The sequence below is a fragment of the Syngnathus scovelli genome, chromosome 10 (genome assembly GCF_024217435.2).
Source record: "Syngnathus scovelli strain Florida chromosome 10, RoL_Ssco_1.2, whole genome shotgun sequence".
NCBI lineage: Eukaryota > Metazoa > Chordata > Actinopteri > Syngnathiformes > Syngnathidae > Syngnathus > Syngnathus scovelli.
The window spans coordinates 4,937,731-4,957,513 of record NC_090856.1 but is presented as its reverse complement, the minus strand read 5'-3'; the positions used below and the strand labels follow the sequence as shown (position 1 = coordinate 4,957,513).

Here is a 19,783-nt window from a genome sequence, read left to right as displayed (position 1 = left end):
AATTGGAACATTTATTGCTACATTACTGTTATATACAGGACAGTTCTCAACTATATTTATATATATTTCAAGAGAGGCACTCTGAGGGTCTGTGGGGCCTGCTGGAGTGTGTCATGTCCTCCCTCCACACGTCACTTATGAATGTGTCTTTTAATAATGCTCAAGAAAATAAATGAAATAAGTAACACCTTATTTAAAAACAACAACATAAATCACCTCCCACACCACAAAGAGGTTTAAACAGCATTGATTATGGAAAGTCAGCACAAAGGTACAGAAAATGCAGAAAGCTTCTCCATATCTACTTTAAAAAACTCCTTATGTTGAAAAGCATGTTAATGTGTGTCACATGCCAAAAGTTGATGCCTGGTCAAATACTTGGACCCATGAAACAGCAGTTTGGATGAGTTGAATCCAGTTAGAAAACAAAATCAATAAAACAAGATATACGTAACATTAACTTTTATTTTATTTCAACTAGATACAGTGAAAGAAAAAAAACATAACTTTAAACTTCTTCCTGAAAAATTGAAAAAAGCATTTAGGAGAAGGGAGGGTGGGGGAATGAACAAGTACCTCTTTTAATCTCCATGATAAATGAAATGATATGGTTGACAAACATAAATGAAAAATACAAGTTCAGGCACTGATAAGGTATCACTCTCCCTTTATGACATCGTTAAGTCTTGAGGATGAAAAGGCCACACTGTTAATTTGTATAGGTCTTCTTTTTCTTCATCTTGTACAAAAAACAAAACACAAAACAAAAAAAACCTAACAAAACACTCTACCCGCCATCTGTGATTACATATGGTAGGACACTTTGACAACATGACATGGGAATAACATCACAATAACACTGATTTGTTCTCCTTGTTAGCCATCATCTCACGCCAAAATGGCTGACATCTGCCTCCATGACATGTTTTTCAGTGGGCGGGAGAAGGGTGAAATGAAAAACAAAATCCACTGACAAATGAAGGCGATCCACATTAAGTATGGTGGCTACATTCAAAGAACCAGTTGCATATTTACTGTTCACCCACACCGACTCCACGTTTATCCTCAGTGCCCCCCCAAAAAGGTAAAGAAAATTCATCCGAGTAGCCTTCTTCAACTCAAACGTGAATTAAAAACTAACAGCCTTTCCTCTGCCGCCCTGTTTCAATTTGTGTCCAACATCCCCTTGTAAATTCATCTACAATACACTCTAAACTTCAAACTAATATTGCCATTTACGTAAAAAAATCTACAATGTATAGGCTAACAAAAAATATATATTTTTATATATATTTAAATTTTTGAAAAATGAAACGCATCAAGAGTAACGTACGGAGTGAATGTAAGCGTCACACTTCTCTCTAGGGGGCGGAGGAGGAGGGCGAGGGGTGCTTATTCAGTGGGAATGCTCATTTCCGGAAAAGAAAGCCTCAGTGACGCCAAAAAGGTTGTCTTTCCTCCATAGAAAAAAAACAAAACAGAGATTTTTCTTTTTTGTCTTCCAGAGTATCAATTTAGGGGCGGGGGAAATAAACCAGTCCTCAAACTCGCTGGCATTGTCGGTGAGCCATTGCAAAGACGCGCCCTCCTCTCCGTGAGCACCTAAAATGGCTTCTTTTGTCTTCCCACCCAACTGGACACTTTACACAACTGTGCTTTGTCTTGTTTGTGTGCGCTTTAGTGGCAAAGCAGTAGAGACACCTGAAGTCACGACAACAGCTTTAACAGTTCAATTTGTTGTCCGAAAAAAGGAGAAACGAAAAGAGGAAGAACTGTTAAGTGGTGACAATTCATATGCTTCCCAGAATCAAGAGTCCTTAATTCCAGGGTGTCCAGATGCTCTAATACGAGCGGTTCTCCCTCAAGAACGCTGCATGTGAATTGTCCAGAAATGGCCACCTTGGATTTCATGGCCTCCTCAAACAATTGCTGATTAAAAAAAAAAAAAAAAAAAAAAAAAAGGTCACTGAATTTAGGCAATTCAAATATGGGCTTGGTTACATAACATATGTAAGACTGTACCATCACACTGGGAATGACATACATTAAAAAATAATTGCTCATACACATAAGCAATCCCTCACAATAAATGTTCCTCACATGTAAAGCAATTTGCTTAAATGTCAAATAGAAAACATGGTGTAACATTGAGGCACAAATCCATGATTCAATTTGTGTTTCTTCTTCCTTTTTCCCGTTCACCAGAGCAACTCTCGGCAGTGTGTCAAAAGTCCCAAATTGTGGCAGGACAAAAAAAAAAAAAAAAAAGGTTCTGGCGTTAAATCGTATTGAGGAAACCAAAAAGTCAAAGTTTTTGTACAGAGATATATATATATATATATATATATATATAATTATATATATACTATATAAAAGCAAAAAAAAAAAAAAAAAAAAAAGTTCTTCACATTTGAGCTTGTAGTCATGGTTGGGAGTGCGACAAACAGGCTGTGTCCATTTTGGCAGTTTGCATGTGTGTGTATGTGTGCGTGTGTGTGTGTGTGCGCATCTTGAAACTTGAACGGACAATACACAGACATGTCCACATACGCGCACACACACACACCCACTGAGAGTTAACAGGTGGAAGAAATCTGTTAAGGCCACATCCTCTGAGAGCCAAGGAAACACTACCACATCTGCAAAAAAAAAAAGAGACAGCACTAGGTTTTAAACAAGCAAAGCTAAAGACAGCAGAACTTCCAAAGTCACCCAAAAAATTCAACCAGACCAAAATTTCACCCGAGTAAGCATTCAATGGTGTTTTACTCAATCCTCTTCCCACATAATTTCTTTTTCCGCTTGTTTTTCAATTAATGTTAGCATGCAAAGCAAATGGTATTGCACATTAAAATCAACATTTAATGGAAGGCCAACCTGGTGTTACATGTGACCAACTGGATTGTGGCCATCTCCTCCAATACTTGGGTGGCCTCCTGAGAGCTGCATGGGCGCATCACCCACCACCCCGGACACCTTTTCCTCCTCACGGCGCTTTAAACATGCTGCCTTGGGGTTAAGGTTGCGCTCTGAACCAACGAGAGCAAAGAAGTGGATTGGCGACAGATTCAAAGAAACAAGTAAACCAACATTTACAGCTGCCATGGAAACTGACCTCTGACTTGTTGTTCTAAATTGAGTATGACGTTGACGGCTTGATGCAGGATGAGAAGTTTGGTCTGAGGTTTGTCGTGGCTGAGATGCAGCTGGCACATCCTGCCGAGCTCCTTGAAGGCCTCGTTGATGTCCCGTACTCGCAGGCGCTCGCGGGCATTGTTGGCCACTCGCCGTTCCCGCTCGCGCTCCATCTTCACCTCGGGCGGGAGGTCCTCGTCGTCTTCTTCGTTGTCCTGACTGGAAGGAGATGGAGAAGGTGAATGCGCTGAACATTGGAACAAACCAAAACGGGCGACATTTTGCACCTATATCTGGAAGCAGCAAAACACATTTCAGTCAAAAACAGCATCTGACATGCTGTAATTCACAAATCAATTCCACATTTTCAGAAAACAGAGTTTATTCTTTCTAATCCAATGAGAATAAAATGGCTCGGGATCACATATTCTAAACGTCAACATGGGCGATTGATCACGTTTCGGCAGCTTCAGACGCAGCTGCACGACAGCGCGCTTTGCATGGACGCGAAGGAGGAGCCCACAAAGCACAAGAAAGGGATTTTCTACTTGAGAAACTTACTCATCTTTCGGGTCTGAAAGGCTAGAGAGCATCTGGAGGGTCAACGCCTCCTTTCTGAAAATTGTGACATAAAGGGAGGGGGGGGATGTCAACAGCATTAAACAGCTAACATTGCCAACCAGGGCGACACAGGATTTGATTTAAATGCGACTTATGACGACGCCCTTTATGAGAGACCGATAGCAGGAACTTTTAGATTGTGGGGGACAAAAAATAAGAACTTTTAGATTGTGGGGGACAAAAAAGAAAATCTCCATCTTATAACAAACTTTAAGAAACAATACGATTGACAACAAACCACCTACCTTGTTCGACTGCGTGCTGCTTTGGACTCCTTCTTTTCGTCGTCTGATTTGTCCGCGGAGGACGAGTTTTCATCGTCCTCCTTATCCTCTCTTTTGATGTCCGAGCTGCTGGAGGAGTGCGTGGAGCGCGCGAGCCCACCAGGAAGACCTGGACAAGCGCACGTGTGTGTGATGTGATGTGTTTGCACTCGGGCGGCATTATTTTAAACTCGGGTCTGACTTACCGCTGAAGCCTTCCGGCTGGCCAACTGACGGCGTGGACCCGGACGCGTGATGACCGTGCAGAAGTGTGCTGCTGGGTGGAAGGCCAGTGGGCTCCTCATGTTTCCCTCCCTGTTTGACAGACAGCTGGATGGATGAGTGGCTATCATTAATTGTGTGAGGAGGACAAAATGGTGATGTCAATACATCTGAAGCTACTTTTCCATTGTACAGTACAGGAGCCCTTGTCCTATTCCTGCCAGCGTCGCCCCAATTTGTACACTAGTGAAAATGCGCCATAGTCTAATCACGATTAAATTATGCAGACTCAGTAGCAAAGTCATCATTACAGTCAATATACAAGTTTAGATAATAAAAATAACAACTAGTATAAGTTCCATTTGCTTACAGTTTAACAACTGTCCACTAGGTGGCATAAAGTATTAGTTGTACAAGAACCACATCAAGCGTTTCATCATTCTTTGACCTCCTTTGAAACAGAATACAAGACTCCAATAAAGAGGATAAAAATTTAAAAATATGCTGCAAACCCTTTAATGACAGTCGATTTTTTCAGCGGCGTGAGGATGCAAAGGGAAAAGCTAGTAGGTGGCTCACCATCGCAGGATGTCTGTTGCTGAGAGCGAGGCTGGCATTTGGGAAAGCTGGAGAGAGGGATCCAAGTCCCCCGTTGTGTACTGCCGACAGAAGGCTGTGGATGTCGGGGTGGGCACCATCTAAGCCGGGCCCTTGGCCTACAGCATGGTTCCGGAGCACATGGATTGCCTCCTCCAAACGGTCCTCCATTTTACTTTGCTACAAAAATAAAGGCAGATAGAGTGAGTCCAGAGTTGTTGTTTTTTTTAATATATATAACAAGGTACACTAATATTCAATATTATCTTTTGATTTTGTAGCATACCAGTGCATGTGGTTGCCCTTCAAAGTTGGGTGTGGTGGGTCTTTGCCACTGGGACTGGGTGCCTGCATAGAAAAACATTAGGATGATGATAAGTGGTCGTTCTTAATGTAACACCAGAGGGCGCTGGTGAGGCATGTGTGTTATAAACAACATTTAGGGTTGCCCGGATTTTTAAAGCTCTTCCAACATGATTGCTTTATGAACATGCTGAAGAGTGACAGTTTACCTGCAATAGCCTGAGGAGACCCTGGAGTAGACGGAGCTGAGGGGAAGTTATTACTATTGTGGTCTGACGGATAAATCTGAAATAAAATAATTTGAGAAAAAAAAAAAAGGACAACTACTTAATACTGAGGTTTCAGAGCCATTAGTTTAAGTCAGTGAATTTAGTGGAGCTTCTCAAGTATTTTCTACATGCATATCAGTGAACTACAAAGCTCACCGAGGCGAGAGCCTTTCCGATTTCATCCCCAGAACTGCCTGCCGTGGTGGCTCGGGTGCCAGCTGCAACAAATACAAGCGAGTCAAGTATTCGGTTTGAAAGCCCCAATAAACCAAAAGATTTTGGGAATTAGCTTCTTACCCATGATGGGTTCTCCGTTGATGGCGGGCGTGTGGTTGTAGGTGGTGGGGGCGGCATGGAAGCCATTGACTTCGCTGCCATGCAGCGGATAATTCTGTGTGCACAGACGCAGGGAAAGGGTATATTAGGTCCTCATATGTCACAAACAGTGAATATTGTGGCAAATATCTTATAGAAGTGAAGGTCCACCAACCATCCTGTCTTGCGAGTTCAGTGATGAGAAGGAACCTGCTGGTCCAATGTGAGGTGAGTTGCCCAGCATGGCCGAGTAGCCAGTAGATGACCAAAGGTCTTCTGCGGAGGGATGGAAAAATTCAGCCTCATGATGCAAGATCAGCAAAAGTAATATAAAATTAGTTCCTACCTTGCATGTAGAACGAGCCCGGGTAGACCGCACCGGGTTTACCGCTCGGATAACCTCCATTGTCTCGGGTGTATTCATCACCGGATGTGGACGCATATACCTAAACAAGCACAGAGAGAAATAACGAGGAGGCTTAATATTTTGGGGTGTTAGCTTCAACGGGGCCACAAGATGGCGAGAGGGAGCAGGCTTCTCCCCTGGGGGGAAATGCAACGGCCATGGCACGCTGGGCACGGCTAAGGTTCGGATCCCGGTGCACAGCGAGCGCTTCCTCTTCCTCCCAGGACCCCAATGACATCACACTGGCTGGCCAGCAGCCCTCCCAAGAAACACACATGCACACACACGTAGTGTAGTGTGTGTCACGCCACAAAGAGCCAAAGCAGTGCTTCCACACGCCTGCCATTTTCCGAAAGAGGCGCCCTAACTTTCTCTCGGTGTTGACTTCTCGAGTGGATCACAGGTGACAACCACGATGAAACACGACTACAGTTCCTGCCTGCTGAGATTTTCTGCACTAGTTCCACAGACATGCGGAATCCCCAGTTTGTCAGATTCCTCAGCGACCTCTCAGACTGCCCCCCCCCTTTCCGATTGCATTGCATATGGCAGAATACAGGAAGAGAAGAAGAATGGCTGCTACGCTGCAAAGAATGCTAATCCAGAGAAGGGATGTTTTTTCTGTAATTTGATTTAACAGGGAGAAGTGGAAAGGGAATGGAGAGATGCACTTCTAATTACAGAGCCATCTGCCTGTTCCTGGACCACATCCAACTCCACAGGCAGCTGGGCTGAGGAGAAGGAGCGAGGGGAGGGAAGGAGGGAGAGGAGCGAGGGAGAGAGAGAGAGCGTTGGGGGCTGGGATCCAGTCAGAGAGCGACTGCAGTGGGTTGGGGGGGGGGGGGGGGGGGGGGGGGATTGAGGGGGAAAAAAATGAGGACCCTGATGATTTATGAAATGGGTAGATAGATAAGGGGTGTTGAGGGAGGGGGCCGGTAGAAGGTAATCTAAATGACTTAAACAAAGCTTGATATGGCCAGGGGAGTGTGAAGGAAACGGGGGATTTAACATGATCGCTGTTAATTCAGGGGAAAAAAAAAAAAAAACACGACTGAGACGGCTTCATTTAACAATGGGCTTTTGAGTTGCTCTTTCGTGGAGAACAATGTCATGTGAATCCTGTTGCTCTAGATGGCAACAGAATGACACAATGACTGGCGGGATGCGGCGTAATTATATTGGAGAAGAAAAGAGATTTCTAGGCTAAAATCCTCAACTAATAGGGCTTTAATGCAATTCGGGTTATGAGAGCACAAAAGGGGTTTCTGCGAGTGGGAGTGGATTCAGATTAAGGTCCAACTCAACTCAAAGTACTTTATTCTTCCACCACACCATGATTGTGGTTAGTTTAATGGCCTACAGGGATGGGGTTCCTTCACCTTTGCTTCTCGGAGGGAAGAGTGCAAATGAAGCATGATTGGTCTTAACAAGGAGAGCATTTCCTGATACGTACAACAAGGGTTGGCATAGGGTGTCCACGCCAGGCAGGCATGGAGGCAGTGTGGAAGCGCAGGATCATTGGCAGTCATTAATCTGGGCTCAGACATGGGGGGCTAAGAGCCCTCGCCTCGCAAGCACCGTGCCGCACAACTGGGTCACTGGTAGGGGGGAGGCCCACCCAGGCCATGGTGTGCTGCGGCGTAGGTGCGGGCTGACCGAAGCGGCGGGGGGGAGGGAGGGGATTCACACAGACATCTCGCGCTGAAACTACGCGGCCGCCGTTCACACCGCAGGAGAATGACTGAGGTTCAGACGGTGAGAACGCGGGCTGGTGGTGAGATGTGTGAGATACAGACGCAGAGGTATGTACGTCGGCAGCCACTTCAAACGGCTAGCACCCACAGGTGGAGAAGTGTGGTTGAGGCATAAACATGACGCACTCTGCTGTGACATGAAATTGCCATTCATCCATCTGACGCACGCCTTCCTAATCAATGCTGTGGGCTGCACTAAACCCATTTCACAGCGACAATAAGAGACAAAATCCCGAGTGTTTACGCTAGATTTAAACTCATGTCACATTATGCACCCATGGCTATGCAATTTGTGACCTGGCCGACCAGAAAAATCAGCTTCCTCCGCGCTCTGAGGGGGAAAAAAAAAACATAAGCAAGCAAATTCTCATTTCACAAAACATTGGGTGGACAACCCAATCATATGCAATCTAGATCAAAACCTTAATTGGGATTATAAAAATCAATTTGGATGGGCACTGTCAGAAGGGGATTAACAATTTGATTATTGTGGAGTTCAAATCATACTGATGGCCATGGGTCTTTAATATTATTTTCTGCCAACCTCCCATTCAGAGGCATGAAAAAGTGTAAACAAAGAACATTTGCTAGGTTGGGCACAGTGAAACAAACATTAGAGACGATCACCAAGTAGCACTCGTGCCAAGCTGAAAACGAACTACAGTAGTTGAAGAGGTGCGGCTAGGCCGCGTGGTAATTAGCACACAAGGCTAAACTCGACAGCCTATAAAAAGGCGAGTGATGTGGGCAACTGCCGATTCGCTGACTGTATAGTCAAACATGTGAACATGACTTGCATTTCCAAGTATGTGTGCTGCGTCACGCACACACAAGCGCCATCAGCTGCCTGGACCCAAAGCCCACCGGAAAAAAAGTCAAGGCAACAGTTTAATCATCATCTTAAGAGATGCGAGTGCGAGAATGGCGACTGGATGCAAGCCTCAAAACACGCGTAGGAGAAGTTGAGCTTGATAAATGTTGACGTCAGCTCACTGTGGGTCTTTACCCCGTCTGTCACAGAACCGCTCAAGCGGAGAGCAGAAAGCAAGGCGTGTGTGTGGAGGGGGAGAGAGAGAATGGGAGAAATGAGAGGGTCTGTATACAAAGAGTGAGAGGAAGAAAGAAGGACTCACCGACGAAGGAAGGCCAGGGGGTTTCCGAATCTTCTTTGGCTGAGAGTCTGCATGCACCCAGAGACAGGAGAGAAAGAAAAATGTAAACGTGAGACAATATGCAAGTACCAACGTCAGCACAGGTGCGCTATTTTGTCGGGTCGGCTACAGTTTGTGCGTGTCAGAGAATTTTTTTTTTGCCAGGCATTCAATGTATGAGTGTGTGTTTTAATTAAAAGGGAAGCGAGCACAACAATGCAATTTGGCATCTAAATCACAGAGATTTCTAGAATGTGATCCGTTGCTTTATCTTACCCAAGCCTCCATCAGGCGGCCTCCTCCGCGGATTGTTTGGGTAGGATTGGTAAAACTGGGAGCCTGATTTCAGGCCAGAGGGGGACATGGCATCTGGGCTTGGCATTGCAATTTCACTTGGAAGGAAACCAGGCTGCCAACACAAAGAGTGTAGTCGGAACATTTAGCATTCACGATGATGTGAAGTTGTGTGCACCAATCATGCTGATCTGATATCATGAGTAGTAAGCCAGTCTCATTGCAAAATTTGAGGACTCGGGCTAGAAAAAAATAAAATAAATGGGCAAGCAAAGGCTAGACCAATGTTAAACTGTTAAAATTCTTTTTTTGCACTGGTGGAAATCTGAGCACTGGGAAACACTTTTAGTGTGCAGCTCAAAACATGACTTTCCAAAGACTGATTGATACAGAATTAAAACGTTTTGCTTGCAGCACATAGTAATGTCCCGTGCCTCATTCATTTACTGTATAAATAAACAAAACTGAATTGTGCAACTTACCTGGTTTGGAAAGGGAGAGTATGAAGGCCGCTCATTTTTACCTGAAAGATCAATTCATGTCCATGCGTTACAACAAACAAAGGCCAGATGCAAAAATTTGTGCACACTAACAAAACGTTTTTTATTTTATTTTTTTAAATTAAAGTCCAGAGATGGCCTTCCCCCTTCTTTTTAGTACGCTCAGTTGAATCAAGCTGCCTGCCAGATAAAACCCTGGGGAAGGTTTCCGCTTCACTGCACTGACACTCAACCAATGGACACACACACAGGCATACACACGCGCAATGAAAAAAAAATTCTAGTCTTAAATAAACATTCCTAACATATATTTTACATAAATAGGGAATTAAATTTGTAGAAATATATATATAGACACAAAAATGGCAAATTAAACTTCACAAACTGCAAATTATACCTGCAATCCCCGAACTTATAAAAGGAGAGGCCAAGCCTTCATGTTCACTGTAGTGGGATCCTTCTGCGTAGCCCTGCAAGATGAAAACATTTAAGCTCAACAGGCGTGACAAGCACACTTCCGGGGCCTTCCGCATTGTGTTGGCACACCTACTGGGCTTCACAGTTACCCTCCCCTCTGCTTAACTCACAGGACGGATGCCAAACAAATTTGCATCAGCTCGGGAAATTGGGAGCAACTTTCTTGATTATCGACGCGGGCGAATCAAAGCAATGTCGCTTGTACCTCAGCTTGTGTTTCTTATTTCTACCGAGAGTGGTGCCAAGGTAGTTAACGGCGGATGTGAGGCAGGAATTACCAGCGGGTTTCCACAGAGGTTTTGGGCAACGAGATGGCTTGCCAAAGAATGATTTGGAGCCAAGGTTATCAGGAACAAAGTCGAAATGCGGCGTGGCTTCAAAATGCACTCCGCTGCCTTGATGCTTGGTGTGTGTGTGTGCGTGATTGGCAATAGCGGTGATTTACAAAAAAAAAAAAAACATGTGATATCACAAAATTCCATTTCGAGCTTACCCGTCCTTGGCTGAAAGAAGGACTGTTCTGTTCCGCCGAACCCCAGGATCCAGAGCTGCTGCGCTCATCTAGTGCTAAAAAAAAAAAAATCCAACAACACACATTTCGTTTAGAGCAGTAAAATGAACACACGCCAGAGAACAGCAAACAAAGCCTCAAAATTTTTATTAATGAATGTGTCATTGAGGTTGGAATAACATTAAGGGACTGTGCCATCATGTTGCACTCAGCATTTTAGCTCCTTAAGTGGCCATAATGGGCACACACGAAAACCATGAGAGAATCACTAACGAGCAAATAAGCCGCTGTTGCTTTTAAAACGCCATGTAACGTAAAAAAAGACAGAAAAGTCTGGTAATATAGTCATTAGCTTTCATTACAGCCACTGGAAATGAGAAAAATTAAACATTCCCAAGTGCAATATAGCAAAATTATATTACTTTAAGTGAGATGGACACAATCCAAAACGAGACACAGTGGCAAAAAAAAAAAAAAAAAAAAAAGACACCATGTGCAACACAAAGGAAACACAAAGCCAAAAGGCTGGTGAAGCTGAAAACTCCTCAAAATACCCCCATCATCCTCTTCTCCCCGTCTTGTGCACTAATGCTATCCAGGCTCTCTGGAGACGCAAGGCTTAATTGCATACTGATTTGCATAATTGTGCATATTAATGCAGCTTCCTTATGAATATTCATGTTTTCTTTGATTTTTTTTTGCCTAATTAAAAAAATGTATGTGTGAGAAAGCGGAGGGAGTATTGAAGGGGTTTGGGGGGGGGCTGAGGGGTCTGGGCGAGATCAGCAGCCCGGCTGACGAGCGCGGGAATGAGTGATGAGACTAACAGAGCGGTGCAAGCACCTACACACGCCGCGACAGCCGTGATCTATGGCGCCCGTGCAAGTGGCACGGATGAGGGAGACCTCGGAGGATCAGCCTCAGCGGAAAGGCCACAGCACTAATAAAAGCGCCGCCATCAAACGCGCAACAGCAGACGACAGGCAGGAAAAACACATTCGAGCGACCGAAGGGATTCATGTGTAACGTATTTTCCGTCTTTGTTGTAAAATTAGAAAGGTTGTGGTCAACCACGACGCATCCTGCCAGGGAGGTCGCTTTTCCAAAATAGCACGGCGGAAAGGATGTAAGGCATCGTTTGTAACCAGCCGGCAAAAAAACTAGAACAACAATGAGAGTCAGAAGGACTCCCGGCAGGGAGTGCCGTAATCGGAGCTAAAGCGCAGCAACATCTCTCGCTCGGATGACAACAGTGATGATCTGCTGGGCCAATGCGCGAGCAGCACAGGTTTACATCACCCGGTTGGTATTAACGCTGCAAGTCGGGAAACCTTGCCAGTTCTAAAAATAGTGCCAAAATACCCAAGACTATTATGTTCAATAAAGTGGACTTGCATCACTGTCGCCGGAGAGCAACTTTATTAAATGGCAGCTTGGACATCGTTGAAGGCGATAAAACAAAAAATGAACCCCGGCATCCTGCAAAGTGAAGAAGCTCTGCCAGGCCAACAAGTTAAGAGCATAAAGTCCTAACAATCGTGGTGTTTTGGATGCCCCAGCGCGCCACCCAGGACGCCTCCGTTTGCTTGGCAAGCAGGAGGTCTGGAGTGGAAAGTGGAGCGGTAGCATGGCTGCGCAGTCTGACAACATTGTTTCACACATACTGGGCTAATTAACTCCAAGGCAATTAAAAACAAGGTGGAGATCCGCGGAGGTGCCAATGACACTTTGCCTGCCAAGAGAAGAGATCTTTCTATTGTTGTTGACTGTTTGTCATGAATGCGTACACTGTGTTCAAGATTTATTCAGTATAGGTGCACGTGTGAACTTGAAAAACGTGAACATTTGGATGAGCTCATCTTAAAAAGAAAAAACAAAACAAAACAGAAACTCACTTAGAAAAGAGATGGAAATTACTTTAAATTAAAAACTAAAATAAAAGATCTAGGCCTTGCTTGTTATTGGGGCAAGTGTGTTCAGTAGCCATAAAGTTTTGCAATGTTAGCGGAGTCAGGCTAATGATTACCTCCCCCAAGCATTAATCTCACAAGGCTACGTTTTGATGGCTGTTTGTTGATTGGCACATGGGCCAAGGAGGAACTTGGGTTTTCATGGAGATCGAGATAAAAGTTTTGACTCCAATCGTTTTGCTTTTGAGGTCACAGCCAACGCTTTGGGGCTCGTGAAGAAATTGAGACAAAACTGAGACGCCGTCAACAACGCAGCTAGCATGAGAGCCACTGCAAGACCACATGATGTAAATTGACAAAAGTTGTTGTGATCCAGGCCAAGTGAGGTGGTCACATCCAGCGTGTGTGTGTGTGAGAAGGGGGTTGGAGACATTGCCAGCAGCTGCAGAGGTGACGGAGAGGACGCCTGCCTTTCTGCGTGCTTGGCCCACTCCCACCACTCCCACCAGCACGTACGTCACACGACCGCCACTCCTCAAACATCCCACATCTTCTTTGCCAGGGCTCTCCCCTCCACACACACACGCTCACTGGCTCTTGAGGAAGGGGAGAAAGACGCCTAATGCAATTAGCGGCCCCTCGGAGTACTTTTATGTTAATGAATAGAAGTGGTCTGTTGGGCCACCGGGCTGCTTGCTCCCGTTCCCGCGTTGCGGGGTCACTGAATATACAAGCCGCTTAAGTGACGTCACACGTGAACATTGTTCTTCTAATGGCGACTATGCCAACAATCTGCGTCGGACCGACTGCTGGCTCCAATATGAACATCACATGCGGTAACACACCAGCAACGTGCTGGGAAATTCAAAATAAAAGCCTTCTCAAAAAATACATGGACATAAAAATAAACAAATAAAAAATCAATTAGCTACAAATAGGACCACAAGATTATTAATATCTGATGTTGGCATATCAATACTGCAACGAGAGATAAATGCGATTTTGTTTCATCCCTAATAGCATATTAACATTCTATTAGTTGCTAGAGCACGTGGCGGCGTCTATGTAGCCAGACTCCCAATACTTCCTGGTGAGGAATTTGCATGGCTAAGCATTTTAACAGCATTGTGCCCCGGATCTCCAAAGGTGACAGCTTGCAGTGTGTCGCATTAAAATGGGTGTCATTGAACGAGGGCCACACTTTGGGACGCGAGAATGAGGAAAAGGGGGGGTGGGGTGGGGTGAAGGAATTAACTTCTCAGTGCTTGGTAATTGCTCGCTGTAATAGAAACAAACAGAATCGTGCCTTCCACGGGCTGATCCCTCTATTCAACAAGCTCCCTCTTCCACTTGGGCCACTCACTGCATGCTGGGCCAGTTTAAGAGTTGGCGAAATGGGGGTGAGGCGTATTGTCCCTGAGTCGCGCCATTTCCTGCAGATCAGTGGGGATAAGAGCCCTGCGCCGGCCGGATTGGGGGAGGACTGTTTTACACTTCAGGGTGGCGGTGCTGATGGGGAGGAGGGGGCGTTTCAAGTCTATAAGCCCCCTTTTTTTTATTTTGCCTTTGTTCCTGCGTGGCCAAGTTCTCACTCTGGGGAACACCATGGAGTGTGACTGGATTTCACACAGCAGGTTGGCAGGGTGACAGAAGAACCAAAGTAACATGACTAAGTAATAACATTCGGCGAGAAAGAAAAACTCGCTGGAAGTCTTCAAGCACGTCCAGGGGTTAAGCGGCGGCTCATTTGCACTTTCAAACTGGAAAATAATACAGACTATCCAAAATAATGGCACAGATGTTTGAGCATAACTCATATTTACACAGGTTAACACTTTCCTGGGTAGAAAATGCAAATAACAGCTCGCTCACGTTCAGTACATTTGAAGGTCAGTGAGGTGTGATGTTCCACAGAGACATCCTGACTGAATGGTATTCCAAATATTTTCACATTAAGAAGGAAAGGAACCAAAAATGTCAGAGAGCAAGAGCTGCTCTTCAACGCTGAATTTCGTGGGATGATATGCAACGCTAGCGGTCGCTAAACTTTTTAGCGCACATGAAGAAAGGTGGAAAAGTGGCATGAGAGCAAAGTGAGTGCTCGGAAACTTACCTGAGCCGCTGAACTGGCTGCTGGCGAGGGTCATTGTTCTGTTCTTGCCGTTCGCTACGGGAGGCGCGAACATCTGCGGGGACGACAAAAAGAGGAACGATAGCGTTAGTATCAAAAGCAAAGGAGGGCACACTTCACACATCCTATTTCCACTAATAAACGACATTGTGCACTTGTCACTCACTGCGATTTTTTTTTTTTACGCTTCATGGCATACCAGATAAATGGATGAAAAAAAAATTGCCGCCAGCTTGCAGCAAAAAACTTTTTAATGCCAGTTCCAGTTTTTTGGGGGCGATGTTACCGAAGCTTCTTTTTGGCTCGAATTACCGACTGTACGTGGCATCTTGTCCCCCCCCCCCCAAAGTAGGACGTGTAAATGAGAGCGCAAGCTGGCGTGACGACAAAACAGGTCCACGCAAAACATTTTGATTCCATTAGGTCTTGTAAGACGCGTTAAACACGCGCTTTCTTCCGTGTCCAAACCTTGGGAGGATGTCTGCCGCGAGGAACAAACGAGGAAGAAACTTGTTTGTACAACCCTCGACAGTTTCTCACCCAATTATCGGTGTCATATTCAGTAGACGGAACATCTGCTGTGACAAATTGGCAGGCGATCAATCTGGGCATTTTGATGGTGGACTCCACCGTTTAATGAGACACTCCCTTCAGGGAGTGTGGCGCTTTTTTTTTTTTTTTTTTTTTGAAGTGGACCGCAGCGCTCCATCATGTGAAATACTCTAGCTGCAGACAAAAGGCTTTCCCCAGGGCAACAAAAAATGACATAATGCCGCTATTAAAATGGCGATTAGCGGAATAAAAATGAGATTCATTTGTGGCCACAATTACAGCTTGAATGTAAAAAATAAAATAAAATAGTGCTTGCCAACTGTACTTGTTTTCTTTTTAAGTCGTCACAGGCTCAAATTTAAACCAAACTCCAAACAATAAAAAAAAGATACATTACATCTCAGAACTTCATACCACTAAAATACGTCTTTCCATCGAGAACAATATCACAATTCCTCCTCGACAAACGGCGACAAATTCATTTCTTGCAATTATACAGATAGCGATTTAAGATCGACAAGTGGGGAAACCCGAAATTCTATCGCCGACATCTCCCACCTGCACGGCCCTCTCTTCTCGGTGCCACCCATCCCGACTGCACTCTGGCTGTCTTACCGCGCTGAAATCCAGGAGGTCGCTGAGTTCCTTGTCAGTTCCCACTGCAGCCATTCTTTGCTGCTGCTCGGTCATAACCTTGCGTCTCTAACAAACCCTATGAGAGAGATTTGCAAATACAGGACTTTAATAAATGATAATAAGGGCACTCGCAATCACAAGGACAAGGGTGACACAACTGAGCATTAATGTGACTAGTAAACTAAAAATAATAAGAAACTAAAAGAATCATGATGGTAAAAACGCAATGCACGATGAATAAAGTTGATTTTTCCATCCTATATATGTGACTTCCGAAACAGCCATATGACTTCAGTACACTTTACTGCCATTTTCTATGACACTAACAACAGCTTTATTGCCAACATACGGCATTCGTAATTCAAAATACAATACAACATCCCAAAGCAACAATATGAATTAATTGTGAAATGTTTGAGGTATATTATAACTGGAGAAAAATTGGAGGATCAGCTACTTGGATGTGTTTTTTTTTTTTTTTTAACAAAGAAATGCAAACCAAGTGTGACAATTTTGAAACTTTCCTTTGCTCTACTATCATGCAGGTACGAATAATTGCAGGAGAAAGTCCCGAAGCTGGGACATTTTGCAAAGCAAAGTTTATAAAGGAAACAATTAAATTTGAGAACTGGGGGGAAAATAACTGAGGTTGCGGATCACTGGAGACCCTTTTGCAAAATTGCAATATTCTTTTATGTTGGTTTTGTATGCCTTGTTAAAAATCACATCTAAAAAGGAGGGCAAACAGAAAAACTACAAACTCATAAAAAAAAAAAAAAACCTGAGAAACTAGGGTGTATACTAATAAAGGCGGTGGTACACGCATGTCTGTCCTGGCTGCTTAGTACAACAACTGTCCCGTTGGTGACGTCACCTGGCGCAACATCACACCGGCCGGCCACTGGCGCATCCAACCACCGCCAAACTAATCTGTCCAGGTCACTCAATACAGTCAGCTAACTGAACAAGACCACAAAAACTACAAAAGAACACAAGACTCCGCCCCCTTCCACAACTGACCTTAACTTTACTGTCAAAAGTTTTATAGAGGTGACAATTTGAGCCAAGAACTTCAATCGGTCTCACTGTAATGCAAAAGTTTTTTTCTAATAGAAAAGTTTCATTCAGCATTTCAGTTTACACCGTAGCTATCAAATATTTTTAGAACCGGTGATTTCATCAATTAATGGAGTAAGTGAATCATGAGTCATTAAATGTGACTTTGAGTGTGTACGGCTTTAAAGGCGGGATCTGCAAGAAGAGTTGGCAGTTGTTTTTTTAATCTATTTATTTATTAGTTATGTGATTCATCACTTTGGCACTACGTGTCATGTTAATGTAAAAACTCGTGTTGCCGTAAAAATTATGAAAATGAACCGGCTTCGTGTCAAGACTTCCCCCCCCCCCTTTTTTTAAAACCACAACTCAGGCAACCAGCACAGCCTTACGTCCATCACAGCCACATGAAAGGCAGCGCATACATTTACAATTACAGACATAATTAGGACCATTGTTAGCCCAAGGAAATAAGGGTGAAAGGCAGAGCTAATGACTATATGCAAACACGTCATTACCAAATTAGCATATGTCAACGCCGAAGAGAAAATTGTCAAACTACACAGCGAGTGGCAATGCTGGATTTTTCTTGCTCCAGTGCCGGGCCGTGATTGAGCCACGCTTGGAGGAAGAAAAAAAAAAAAAACGGAAGGGGGGTGGGAGGTCATATGAAGGCACTTGGACACCAACAGGTGGTGTGCTTTCACAGCTTGTTTTGTAATAAGACAATAGCATGTACTAAAAGGTATTAAAAAAAAAACAACAACATAAAGATGGCAGCGTAAATTATGGCACGTTGAAATCCATTTAGGGGATACGGGCGATGGGAATTAACGAACAAACAAACTCCGCTGCTGTCATAGCCCACCATCAAACTTGTTGAAGTGTGGCGAACTCAGGCAAGCAAAACTTTAACCTTGAGACATGGAAAGGAAGTGACCACATACACATGCACTGATCCGAGTGTCTATAAGCCAGGAGCATGCCTTCTCGTTGCCTGTCCCAACTTTTTGGTCGTCTCAAATGTTACCCAAGCACGACATAGACTCAGGCACACGGACGACAGGGGGAAGAGGGGGCTTTAACAAAATGGCATCTTGGCCTACTCGTGGATCAATATTTCAAGCAGATTAAGAAAGGGGGGGTTGTGTCAGTCCCCACACACAGGGCAAAGAAGCCACAAAGAAGCCTTCAACACAAACCTGTGGCACGTGGGCCAAAAAACGGCCAAATAAAACAAATCCAACCTATAAATCTTGCATGAGGAAAATACCTATAAGTTGCTTAAAACTTCTTAGCTCCCCTGCATATAGATGTGATGATGGCATACACTGCTATCATAACTTGTTGCTGCACAAAACAAAACAATTACAGGTAGCAGTGTTTACACCAGTGGACAGTGTGTGTCAAAAATGTTCAATAAAGTCCACTTTGGACAGGATTTATTTCAACAAGCACCCAGAAGGAAGGATAAATACCACATCCAAAACTAATCCATTCAACATTTTTTTTTTCAGAGGGGGTGGGGGGCAAATAAATAAAAGAGGCCACCTTTTGGAGAATAGCTACCAAACTTTACACTTCCTTCACTCAGATTAGGGTTCAAGTCGCATTATGGTGGTGGTGTGGGGGCTGTTGGGAGACGGTGGGGGTGGGAGCGAGAGGAATTTCCTGCCAAATGTGCAATAAAATTAAAAGTCTCGCTGGTGGCCACTCGCTCCCATAGAGGAATGTTTAACGGCGACCAAAAGAGAGCTTATGGAAAGTTTGTCTTGCAAAACAGGGGGGGGGACACAGATAGTAGGCCTCAAAATGTAAAGTTGAGCTAAATAGCCTCGTCAAGCTTATACATTGTGTTTTCCGAAATGCTAACTAGCATAGACGCACGGCGGAAAAAGCAACAAAACAAGGATATTTAGACGTCTTTTGGATTCCTATTAGCGGTCGAGGCAGGGGAGTAGCACGAAGCTAGCTCGTCAAAGCAGACAAAAAATGGAACGAGCCAAGCTTTAAAATCGCCTTCCCGAAAAAGTTTTCGGAAAAAAACACAAGGCGTCCTGCGCGGGTGTCAATGGGGGGGAAAGCCGTCGAATTCGTGCAACTTTTGGGGGTGAAAGGTGACGAGAAAGAAGGTGTTTGGTTGTTATTTTTACCTCTCCTCCGCGGGTATCGGCTATCCAAGAGCGGCGAAGAAAAAGCGAACAGCGGCGAGGGGGGAAAACATAAAAGTTGAGGAGAATTTCGAGCTCAGCGCACCAGACGCATTGGAGCGCCGTGGAACGTCTTTCTGCCCTCTCTTTGTCCCGGAAAGCTTGCTCTTCAAGTGTCCGCCTCCACGTGTGTGCTCCAGTGTATCGAGTCTGTGTGCAAACAAATCTATTCTACTCGCTTAATCTGGCGTCTTCCTCCCTTTTTCCCTGTTACAACTGAGGAGATGATTTCATTCTTCTCGTAGACATCTTCACCTCCTCCGTCCACATTGTCAGACGCAACAACGTATCCTTCCGCGCGCGGAGTGAGGCCCTCAACGCCAGCGGTGTCCGATTTCAAACGCCTTTTGGACACGGCCACATTTCTTCCCTGTTGAATCGCGATTGTCAGCGTTTAGGGTGCATAACAGCGATTAATATTTCGAAATGAGTGTATATGTCCTGTCTGCTTTAGCTGCGATCATCAAAAC

General features: G+C 44.5%; 1 protein-coding gene across 5 annotated transcripts; it reads right to left on the bottom strand.

Annotated features, from left to right (window-relative positions):
- Nucleotides 1-447: 447 nt before the first annotated feature.
- Nucleotides 448-19,783, bottom strand: tcf3b (transcription factor 3b). 5 transcript variants are annotated; one of them, XM_049718202.2, is made up of 21 exons: nucleotides 19,257-19,783; nucleotides 15,970-16,123; nucleotides 14,842-14,914; nucleotides 10,801-10,874; nucleotides 10,228-10,300; nucleotides 9,813-9,853; nucleotides 9,313-9,445; nucleotides 9,019-9,065; nucleotides 6,072-6,171; nucleotides 5,901-6,001; nucleotides 5,708-5,801; nucleotides 5,567-5,628; nucleotides 5,351-5,426; nucleotides 5,125-5,186; nucleotides 4,821-5,018; nucleotides 4,226-4,349; nucleotides 4,002-4,149; nucleotides 3,697-3,750; nucleotides 3,116-3,354; nucleotides 2,878-3,029; nucleotides 448-2,639 (listed from the first exon to the last, which is right to left on the bottom strand). In XM_049718202.2, the coding sequence occupies exons 2-20, from the start codon at nucleotides 16,099-16,101 to the stop codon at nucleotides 2,884-2,886; spliced, it is 1,977 nt and encodes a 658-aa protein (XP_049574159.1). In that variant the 5' UTR covers nucleotides 16,102-16,123; nucleotides 19,257-19,783; the 3' UTR covers nucleotides 448-2,639; nucleotides 2,878-2,883. The 5 variants fall into 5 exon arrangements, with proteins under 5 accessions (XP_049574159.1, XP_049574166.1, XP_049574173.1 ...); XM_049718209.2 differs by having other exon boundaries at nucleotides 4,226-4,334; nucleotides 19,257-19,781; XM_049718216.2 differs by having other exon boundaries at nucleotides 16,027-16,123; nucleotides 19,257-19,778.